Consider the following 12,074-nt stretch of genomic DNA (forward strand, 5'->3'; position numbering starts at 1 on the left):
GCTTTCTCACTAATTTTCCATCCATTCAATATTACTACCATCCTACCTCCCATAGCTCCTTAATTGTAAATTCCTGGGTCTTTCCCTTATTTGCCATTGAGCCCAGTTCCATACTGAGGTCTCTTTCGTTCTACTGCAAATTTCTCAACAAAATTTATCTCTATCATCCCAATGTCTGACTTGGTTTTGTTTTGTTTTTGACAAAAATCCAGACCCTTTTTTATTATTCCTGAGAATCAGGACCCACAGAAAACTTATTCCAAGAAAACAAGGCAATTTTGCCCTGTGGGCAGATTGAACCCAGGACCTTGTGCGTGCTCCATTACTGAACTATGCCCCAGCCCCAAGGCAATTCTTAGTGGATTTTAAAGACAACATGAACATTTCAAGAATGTTACAAGATAATGGCAGACCACTGGAGTGAGTCAGCTTGTTTCCTTGCAGCTGGAGTAGAGACTATGATTTTTATTCGCCATAAAATGTGCAGCCATTACAGAATTTCTAGAAATGAGGGAAACTATTTGATCATGTCATTAACTGAAGTACTCTGGCAATAATGCCAGTCAGGAGTGGACTGATTATAGGCAAAGGTTGAAGTTAATAAGGCCACTCAGAACATGTAGCTGTAAGATTCTTATTGGGGACTTCCTGCCATGAGTGATACACTGGGAAACTGCCATTTCATAGCATCTAGGCCAGCACTGGAACTCGGTTTACAGCTCCAAGAGCTGTGTTTTTCCCATCGGCCTACATTACATTTCATTGCTATTTGCCAATAAGAAGGATGAAAATGATGAAATGGGGACCAGAGAAATGGTTCAGTGAATGCAGCACCAAACCTGACAATCTGAATTCAGACCATGTCAGGAAGAGAGAACTAACTCTCAAAAATTGGCCTCTGATCTCCACAAAGGCACCATGGTGCACCACACACACACACACACACACACACACACACACACACACACGCACAGATCTCTTTTTGTTTCCTTTTCGAGACAGGGTTTCACTATGTAGCCTTGGCTATTCCAGAACTCACTCTGTAGACCAGGCTGGCCTCGACCTCACAGAGATTAACCTGTCTCTGCCTCCCAAGTACTGGAATTAAAGGAGTGTGCCACAACTGCCCAGCCAAAGATATTTCGTAAATGATGGACCAAGAGAATATTAAAGGACTAGATCTGAGGACAATATAGAAATGATACAAAAGGGGGGGGGGGGATTGAGATAGAAGGTAAAACTGGAGGAGGAAAAAGCCTTTTTAAATGGTGCTAATCTACTGATTAATGACATTCCTAAAGACTTATTATCTGTGTATGGTATCATTAAGAGATTTGGGGAAGGGGCTACAGAGGTTATCTCAGCGGTTAAGAATATTTGTTCTTGCACAAGACCCAGGTTCAATTCCCAGCACCCATATGATGGTTAACAATCATCTGTAACTCCAGTCTCAGGGGATCCATCAGAGAACTTCTTCTGGCCCCCTTGGCATGCAAAACACCCATGCACATAAAATAACATTTAAAAATCTAAAAAAAAAAAAAAAACTTTTAAAGACTTGGGAAATCATCTAATCATCTTGATGAGTAGAGAAGCCCTGGTCTGGAAACCAAAGGATCTCCTAGCAGCTCGCTTTTGTAGTTCAAAGTCGGAAGTCAGAAAGAGCCAAGAACAAAAGTTATACACTGTACTGGGTCTAGTAAGAAAAAAAAATAATCTTTCAATTGCTGTTGTAAAAGGCACAATTGGTCAATTCAAAACATTTTTTTGTATCGTAGTATGAAAAATGTTTATTTTCATGGAAGACTAGCTCAAAGAAGAGGAAGAGGTGCAGAATTTTATAGAGGTCAGCAAGCCAGGCAACCACAAGGAACATGGACAGCAAATTTTATTAAGCTATGAGGAAGCATGAAAAGAAATGTAGGTGTGACAAAAGTCAAGGAGATTTCTATGGCATTTTATTTTCCAGGAGTCCAAGACTTCCGCGGAGATAAACATTGTCATGTGTTTACTATCATCTTGAATTAGGAGAATTTTCAGAATGCATTGTTTTTGAGATGCTGCTCCAGGGGAAAAAAGATATCTTTTATTCTATTAATTTAAATCCATGGCTTAGAGAACCATAATAAAAGACAAATTAAGAGCCAGGCTTGGGGCTGGAGAGTACTAGCTCCTTTTCCAGAGGACCCAGGTTTAATTTCCAGCACCCACATGGCAGTTCACAACTGTCTATAGCTCTAGTTCCATGGGACTCTGACGCCCTCACAACAAAGACATAAAACAAAATAAGATAGAATAGAATAGAATAGAATAGAATAGAATAAAAAGAGCCAGGCTTTATGACTCAAGCCTATTACAGCAGCAGCTGGGAAGCTGAGGCAGGAGGATTCAAGTTGAAGGCCAGCCTGGATACATTAGTAAGCCCCGTCCCAAAACTGAAAAAGTTACAAGGGGCTGAGATGTTGTTCAGTTAATAGAGTACTAGCCACAGCTTACACACCCACAATTCACACAAACCCCTAAAAGTGACCCCCCAGAAGCCCATAATCTGGCATGTGATAGCCAGGCAAAACTACATGAGACATTGTCTCAAAAGCAAACCAATCAACTGAGCAGTGGTGGCAAACACCTTTGATGCCAGCACTCTGGAGGCAGAAGGGAGCAGATCTGAGTTCAAGGCCAGCCTGGTCTATAGATTGAGTTCTAAAACAGCTAAAACTACACAGAGAAAACCTATCTCAAAGAAAAAAAAAAAAGCAGAAACAAACGAACAACAACATCAAAAAACATTTAAGTATATAACAAACATAATTTGTGTAGGTAGATATAAAATATAATTACTTATGTAGTGGCACACCAGTATAAGTTATTCCCAATAATATATTATAACATAATTTATAATCATAATATGCAATGAACTTATATATTATAATACTTACTTGCTACATAATACATGTACCATTGGGTAATTACATACTATGCAATGTAAAATATAGCAGTATTACAGAAATAAATATCATACACAGCACATTAGATAGTATGCATTTTATATTTCTATACATAGAAAACCATATAATTTCTTACTTATATGGTTATATATTTTTATATTCAATCATTTTTTAAAATACATGTTTTTATAGGGCTGGGAATGTAGTTCAGTTGGTAGAGTGTTTGCCTAGCATATGTGATGCTCTGGATTTTATCCCCAGCACTACATAAACTGGGCACGGTGGCACACACCTGCAATACCATCACTTACTAGGTAATGGCAGGAGGATCAGAAGTTTAATGTTATGCTTGACTTCAGAGCAAGTTCTGTGCCAGCCTGGGACACATGAAACTCTATTTCAAAAAAAAAGTTTTATAAAAAGAAATGAAGCAAATGAAGCAACTGCATTTTAAAAGGTAAGAGAGCTGAGGACCTGGCTCAGAAGTAAGAGCACTAGCTCTCTAAAATTGTTCTCTTACTGGACAGTGGCGACACACGCCTTTAATTCTAGCACTCTGGAGACAGAAGCAGGGGGATCTGTGAGTTTGAGGCCAGCCTGGTCTACAGGGTGAGTTTTTGCATAGCCAAGGCAACACAGAGAAACCCTTTCTCAAAAGCAGGGTGTCTTTTGACCTCCACTACAGCACTATAACACCATAGCACGCACACACACACACACACACACACACACACACACACACACAAACCAACATAAATAACAGAGGCAAAATACTGTCCTAGGAGGTCAGACATATGGCACACAGCTGTAATCAGGACATTGAGACTGGAATCAACAAAAGTTCAAAGCCAACTAAGGCTACATAGCAACACTGTGTCTCAAAAACAAACAAGGCTGGGGATGTGAGTCAGTAGTTGGGAATTTGCCTAGCATGTATTAGCCCCTGACTTTAACCCCTAGCACCGCAAAAACAAATAATAATACCAAAAAATAGTGTCATTAGGAGTTAATGGTGAGCAGTTAATTATCTGAGCCGTTCATTGTAGGTTTTATTCTTTACATTTTTTTCTACTATTTCAAAACTTAATATACAGTTTCAAATTCATGGTTTATTTCTAAAAACTGTCATTAAAAAATTTTAAATTTTATCAGTGTATATCAATTTTACGTAATGATAGTTTCATTATTACTTCATACGCATACATAATATATTTCAATGAAGATCATACACACACAGAAAGACTTGAAGGTAGGATTGGGGTGGAAGTGACAACACTGACCACCACTTCACTTCTACCTTCATGTCTTTCTGTGCGTGTATAAGATAAACATGGAATTTCTTCAGAGCGGTATGACGCAAATGTTTCTGTAAGTTTGATCTGTTCAAAGGCATCCCAAGAAAGAAAGAAACCGCTAGGCAAAATTCACTGGAATGCATTAGAGATACTTAAAGGCAATTACTGTACAGGGAGGAAAAAAATGTTAGCATAGAACTGGCCTCTATCTCACAAATAGCAAGGCCAGGAGGGACTCTCAAGAGCAAGGTAGGATTCAGCAAGGAGAGAGTGACTAAGGCGAAAAGACTTGGGATAGGGCTGGAGAGATGGCTCAGAGGTTAAGAGCACTGGCTGCTCTTCCAGAGGTCATGAGTTCAATTCCCAGCAACCACATGGTGGCTCACAACCATCTGTACTGAGATCTGGTGCTCTCCTCTGGCGTGCGGGCATACATCAAGGCAGAATGTTGTATACATAATAAATAAATAAATCTTTAAAAAAAAAAAAGACTTGGGATAAAAGGGATCCTGACTCAAGTAAGAACACCTTTGCTGAAGGCAGGCCAGGGTGATACGGTAAACAGGCTAGGGGAACCCAGAAGGCTTCATGTCATAACTTTACTAAGAGGGGCAAGGATAAAGCCTACAAGAAAAATGTAATCAAAAAGAGAAATCAACAGAGGTGTCTAAGCAGAGACTTTGTCAACTGGCTCTTGAATGCTTTTTCTTGTTTTCCTTAAACAAAGGAACAAAAAGTTGTTAAGATGCCAAAGCTTTCAGTTTACTCCTTCTCTCCCAAGGAAACAGAGCAGTTTCCAGTTCAGCAGTTGTTCCCCCAAGCTGGATGCCTCTACCCTAGCAGGTGGTTTCTTGGCACTTTTGTCATGCGGCAATGGAAAGAGAACTGAAGAAGACTATATGCTAGAGGTGTGAAAAAAAAAACATGCTAATGAAGAAAGAAAGTAAGCCAATCTACATAATAAACAGTGAAAAGGAAAATTAATTCAGTGGCCAGGCATTTGCCTAACACCTGTGAAGCCCTGGTTCCCATCCCCAGTATCAGAAAAGCAGTTAGATAAATAGTAAATGTATAAATCAGTAGGGTGTTTATTAGTAATAAATAAAAAAAATTAAAAACAAACAAGCAAACAAACAATAAAGAAAGATACGCCTACAAAGGTACAAGAAGCTTACAGAACACTAAATAGACTAAACCAAAAAAAAAGGCCCCTCGCCACATAATAATCAAAACACTAAACATACAGAATGAAGAAAGAATATTAAGAGCTGCAAAGGAAAAAGGTCAAGTAACATATAAAGGTAGATATATCGGAATTACACCTGACTTCTCAATGGAAGCAATGAAAGCCAGAGGGTCCTGGACAGATGTGCTACAGACCCTAAGAGACCACAGATGTCAGACCAGACTACTATGCTCAGCAAAATTTTCAATTACCACAAACAGAGAAAACAAGATATTCCCTGACAATCAGATTTAAACAATGCCTATCCACAAACCTAGCCATACACAAAGTACTAGAATAAAAACTCCAAGCCAAGGAAATCAGCTACACCACAAAAATGCAGACAATAGATGATCTCACAGCAGCAAACCCCAAAGAAGGGAAAAGCACACAGAATAACATCACCTATAACAAATCTAAAATGACAGTAACTAACAATCACTGGTCATTAATATCACTTAATATAATTCAACTCACCTATAAAAAGACACAGGCTAACAGATTGAATATAAAAACAGAATTCATCGGGCTGGAGAGATGGCTCAGTGGTTAAGAGCATTGCCTGCTCTTCCAAAGGTCCTGAGTTCAATTCCCGGCAACCACATGGTGGCTCACAACCATCTGTAATGACGTCTGATGTCCTCTTCTGGCCTGCAGACATACACACAGACAGAATATTGTAAACATAATAATAAATAAATATTAAAAAAAAAGAATTCATCCTTCCTCTGCATACAAGAAATATACCTCAACCTCAGAGACTGACATCACCTCAGAGTAAAGAGTTCAGAAAAAATACACCAATCAAACAGACCTAAGAAACAAGCTGGTGTAGCTATCCTAATATCTAACAAAATAGGCTTCAAGCTAAAATCAGTCAAAAGAAACAAAGAAGGACATTTCATATTAGTAACAGGAAAAATCCAACAAGAGGAAATCTTAATACTGAATGTCTATGCCCCAAATAAAAGGGCACCCTCATATGTAAAAGAAACACTTCTAAAACTTAAATCATACATTAAACCCCACACCCTAATAGTGGGAGACTCCAACACTCCACTCTCACTACAGGACCGGTTTACAGACAGAAACTTGACAGAGAAATAAGGGAACAGGTTTTATGACTCAAATTAACTTAACAGACATCTATAGAACATTTCATTCAAACATAAAAAAATATATGTTCTTCTTAGCACCCCATATAACTTTCTTAAAAATTGACCACATACTTGGTAACAAAGCAAACCTCAACAGATACAAAAAAAAATTGAAATAACCCAATATATCTTATAGGATCACCATAACTTAAAGTTAGAATTCAACAGCAATACTAGTTCCAGAAAGCCTACAAACACATGGAAATTGAACAATGCTCACTGAACCACCAATGAATGGGTCAAGGAAAGAATAAAGAAATTAAAGACTTTCTAAAATTCAATAAAAATTGCTGCACAACATACCCAAACTTATGGGATACAATGAAATCAATATTAAGAGAAAAGTTCATAGTACTAAATGCCTACATAAAGAAGCTGGAAAAATTACCACACTACTGTGTTAACAGAACACCTGAAAACTCTAGAACAAATAGAAGCAAACTCACCCCGGAGGTCTAGACAGCAAGAAATAATCAAACTGAGAATTGAAATCAACAAAATAGAAACAACAACAAGAAAATACAAAGAATCAATGAGACAAAGAGCTGGCTCTTAGAGAAAAATCGACAAAATAGACAAATCTTTATCCAAACTAAACAAAAGGCAGAGAGAGCTATCCAAATTAACAAAATCAGAAATGAAAAGGTGGACAAAATAACAGGCACAGAGGAAATCCAGAGAACCACCAGGTCATATTTTGAAAACCTGCACTCCACAAAACTGGAAAACTTAAAGGAAAAGGACAATTTTCTGGATACATATACTTAACAAAATTAAATCAAGACCAGATTAGAAAATTAAATTAAATAGATCTATAACCACAAAGGAAATAAAAACAGTCTTCAAAAGTCTCCGCCCCCTCCCCCTCAAAAACAGCAAGATTATTTCAGCACAGAATTCCATTAGATTTTCAAAGAAGAGCTAATACCCATGCTCCCTAAATTGTTCCACACAATACAAACAGAAGGAACATTGACAAACTCTTTTTACAAGGCTACAATTACCCTGATACCCAAACTACACAAAGACATTACTAAGAAAGAGAATTACTGACCAGTCTCTCTCATGAGCATTGATGCAAAAATTCTCAACAAAATACTGGCAAACCAATTCCAAGAACACATCAGAAAAATCATCCACTATGACCAAGTAGGTTTTATCCCAGAGATGCAGGGATGGTTCAACATATGAAAATCTACCAGTGTAATCCACCATATGAACAAACTGAAAGAAAAAAACACATGATCATCTCATTAGATGCTGAAAAATTCTTTGACAAAATTCAACACCCTGTCATGATAAAAGTCTTGGAGATAATAGGGATACAAGGAACATACCTAAACATAATAAAGGCAATATACAGCAAGCCAACAGCCAACATCAAACTAAATGGAGAGAAATTCAAAGCAATTCCACTGAAATCAGGAACAAAACAAGGTAGTCCACTCTCCCCATATCTACTCAATATAGTACTTGAAGTTCTAGCTAGAGCAATAAGACAACAAAAGAAGATCAAAAGGATACAAATCAGAAAAGAAGAAATCAAACTCTCACTATTTGCTGACAATAAGTGGCCCCAAAAATTCTACCAGGGAACTCCTACAACTCATAAATGCCTTTAGTCATGTAGCAGGATTCAAGATTAACTCAAAAAAATTAGTAGCCCTCCTTTGTAGAGATGATAAACGGACTGAGAAAGATAGGGCCTCATGGGCTCCTTTTTCAAAGATGTTAAGATTTAACATAACAGGGGGCTGGAGAGATGGCTCAGCGGTTAAGAGCATTGCCTGCTCTTCCAAAGGTCCTGAGTTCAATTCCCAGCAACCACATGGTGGCTCACAAGCATCTGGAATGAGGTCTGGTGCTCTCTTCTGGCACCAGAATATTGTATAATAAATAAATAAATATTAAAAAAAAGAAATCAGAGAAACATCACCCTCCACAACAGCCACAAATAACACAAAATATATTGGGGTAACTCTAACCAAAAAAGTGAAAGACCAATAAGAACTTTAAAACTTTGAAGAAAGAAATTGAAGAAGACACCAGAAAATGGAAAGATCTCCCATGTTCTTGGGTAGGTAGAATTAACATAGCAAAAATGGCAATCTTACCAAAGCAATCCACAGATTCATTGCAATGCCATCAAAATTCCAACAAAAATTTTCACAGACTCAGAAGAACCACCAAGGCCAGCTGGCCTGGGTCTGAAAAAGTCTGGGATAAAACCGGACTCGCTGAACATAGCAGACAATGAGGACTACTGAGAACTCAAGAACAATGGCAATGGGTGTCTGATCCTACTGCACGTACTGGCTTTGTGGGAGCCTAGGCAGTTTGGATGCTCACCTTACTAGACCTGGATGGAGGTGGGTGGTCCTTGGACTTCCCACAGGGCAGGGAACCCTGATTGCTCTTTGGGCTGACGAGGGAGGGGGACTTGACCGGGGGAGGGGGAGGGAAATGGGAGGCGGTGGCGGGGAAGAGACAGAAATCTTTAATAAATAACTAAATAAATGTCTATTGTGGTGGGTAGTGGTGGCGCCCACCTTTAATTCCAGGACTGGGGAGGAAGAGGCATGCGGATCTCTGTGAGTTTGAGGCCAGCCTGGTCTACGAGAGCTAGTTCCAGGACAGGCTCCAAAGTTACAGAGAAACCCTGTCTCGAAAAACCATAACAAAATAAAATAAATATTTCTATTGTAAGTGTATGAATGTTTTGCCTACAAGCATAGGTGTGCACCACATATGAGACTGGTATCTGAAGCCTGAAGGGGTATCAGATCCTTTGGGACTGGAGTTACATACAGTTGTGAGCCACCATGGATGCACTGAGACTTGAACCTGGCTCCTCTGGAAGAGCAGCAGCAAGTGCGCTTAACCCCTGAGTCATCTCCCCAGAATGTTTCAGCTGGAGATGTGGCTTAATGATAGAGTGCTTGCCAGTTGGCACAGACTCTGATCCCCAGATTCTCCCTGCCTTTCTCACACCCCAAAAAGACAGAGCAAGAACAAATATTTCAAGTGAAAAGTTGGACCCATGGTTGCCAAGCAGTTTGTGGCTAAGATCAATTGCACACAAATAAAAAAAAAAAATGCCCAAGGGAATTGTTCACAAAGACCTGTGCTTTTTAATTTTCTCTGTAGGAAATCAAACTCAGGGCCCTGCTAGGCATGTGTGTCACTCACACTCTATCATGGCTAGTTTTAGTCATCTTGACACAAGCTAGAGTCAGCAGAGAGGACAAAGCCTCTATAAGATCAGGCTGTAGGCACACAGGCATTTTCTAAATCAGTGATTAAAGAGGGAAGACCCAGCCCATTTTGGGTTGTTCCATCCCTGGGCTAGTGGTCCTAGGTTCTAAAAGAAATCGGGCAAAGCAGGTCAGTGTACACAGCACTCCTCCATAGCCTCTGCCTCCAGGTTCCTGCCCTGTTTGACTTTCTATCCTGACTTCCTTCAAACTTTATAATCCTATAAAGTGGAAGTATATATAAGCCAAATAATCCCTTTCCTCCCCAATTTGCTTTTATTTGGGGGGGGGAGTTGTTGTTGTTTTTCCAAGACAGAGTTTCTCTGTATAACCACCCTAGAACTTACTCTGTAGACCAGACTGACCTCGAACTCACAGCAATCCCCACCCCTCCCCCCACCCCCCCCACCCCCCACACCCAGCCTCTGCCTCCTGAGTGCACTATCACCGCCTGCCCAATTTGCTTTTGGTCCTGGTGTTTCATCACAGCAATAGTAACCCTAACAAAGATACGCCACTAGCCCAAATTGATTTATAAATTTCAAATTCATTAGTAGGTTTTTCCATTTTTATTCATGAACCTGTGAGTTGGATGGCTCAGTGAAAAGAGCTAGCCTAGCCCTCGGAGATCCCATGGATCTGTGTCTTGCTTCAAGACTGTTTGGACAGAACAGACCCGGGCCTCCCTTCGTTAGCTTCCACTGTTCCTTATCCTCTTCAGTCGCAGCCTCTGGGACCATCTTCTTGCCTCCCTCAGCTCCTAGGACCAGCCAGCACCGTCTCTTTGCAGGTAGCCGCCAGAGTGCGTCTCAGCCTCACCGCCCAGGTTCGTCAGAATTATTCCACCGAAATGGAGGTTGCCTTGAACTGCCTGGTCAACTTGCACCCGCGGGCCTCCTACACCTACCTCTCTCTGGGCTACGATTTTGATCTGGATGACTTGGCCCTGGAGGGTGTAGGGCACTTCTTCCGCGAACTGGCCGAGGAGAAGCGTGAGGGTGCTGAGCGTTTCCTCAAGCTGCAGAACGATCTCTGTGGCCGTGCACTCTTTCAAGATGTGCAGAAGCCATCTCCAGATGAGTGGGGTAAAACCCAGGAGGCCATGGAAGCTGCCTTGACCTTGGAGAAGAACTTGAACCAGGCCCTCTTGGGTGTTCATTTCCTGGGTTCTGCTCGCACTGATCCTTATCTCTGTGAATTCCTTGAATACCACTTCCTGGATGAGGAGGTGAAGGTCATCAAGAAGATGGGTTACCACCTAACCAACCTCTGAAGGTTGACTGGGCTCCAGGCATCTCTGGACAAGTCCCTCTTTGAGCGGTCCACTCTCAAGCATGACTAGGAGGCCTCTCCTTCGAAAGGACTCCCGCCTCTGCTCTGCACTAGCTGGCCTCAGGACCTTCACCCGAACCTCTCAAGAAGCCTCTAGGCAACTTTGTAATGCCCTGGAGCCCCTCTCAATTCTTGGATCAAGTAAAAATAAAGCCCTTTGAAACAGCAAAAATCAAAATAATAATAATAATAATGAAACAGCAAAAAAAGAAAGGAAGGAAGGAGAGAGAGAGAGAGAGAGAGAGAAAGAAAGAAAGAAAGAAAGAAAAGAACTAGCCTATCAACCTGAAGTTGGTCCCTAGAACCCACAGTGGGACAAGAGAATTAACACCCCTTCCAAGCCCCCGTGCAAGAATAAATTGTCCTCTGACAACTACTACCAATACTCAAACATGTATATCACACACATACGCAATCATACAGTAATAAAGCGGAATTTAACAATTTTTAAAGTTTAATTATCACTAGAGATGTAGTCCAGTCGGTAGAGCGCTCGTCTGGCATGCAGGAAGCCCTGGGTTCAGTACCCAGTACTGCATAAAACAGGGCATGGTGGCATCTGCCTCTAATCCCATCACATAGGAACTAGGGGCAGGAGGACCAGAAGTTCAAAGTCATCCTCAGCCACATATTAATTTCAAGGCCAGACAAGGACTCTCAAAAGAAAAAAAAATCTTTAGAAACAAGGTATAGTGGCTTTTCCATGTAATTCCAACACCAGGGAGGGTGGAAGATGAGGCGGGTGGATTGTGATGAATGGAGGAGCTAATGTGGACTAGAGTGAGACCTTACCTCATACCACCAAAAGAATAAAATAAAAAACAATAATAATATTAGTAATTATTAGTTCAGGATGTACCTCT

At 40.5% G+C, this 12,074-nt stretch overlaps 1 protein-coding gene across 1 annotated transcript; it reads left to right on the forward strand.

Moving 5' to 3' along the window:
- Positions 1–10,729: 10,729 nt before the first annotated feature.
- Positions 10,730–11,152, forward strand: LOC121442863 (ferritin light chain 1-like). The gene has a single exon (XM_041644513.1). The coding sequence runs from the start codon at positions 10,730–10,732 to the stop codon at positions 11,150–11,152; it is 423 nt and encodes a 140-aa protein (XP_041500447.1).
- The last annotated feature ends 922 nt before the right edge of the window (positions 11,153–12,074 follow it).

This window comes from Microtus oregoni, unplaced genomic scaffold, assembly GCF_018167655.1.
Source record: "Microtus oregoni isolate MIOR12 unplaced genomic scaffold, Mior012 000097F_ref0000449, whole genome shotgun sequence".
NCBI lineage: Eukaryota > Metazoa > Chordata > Mammalia > Rodentia > Cricetidae > Microtus > Microtus oregoni.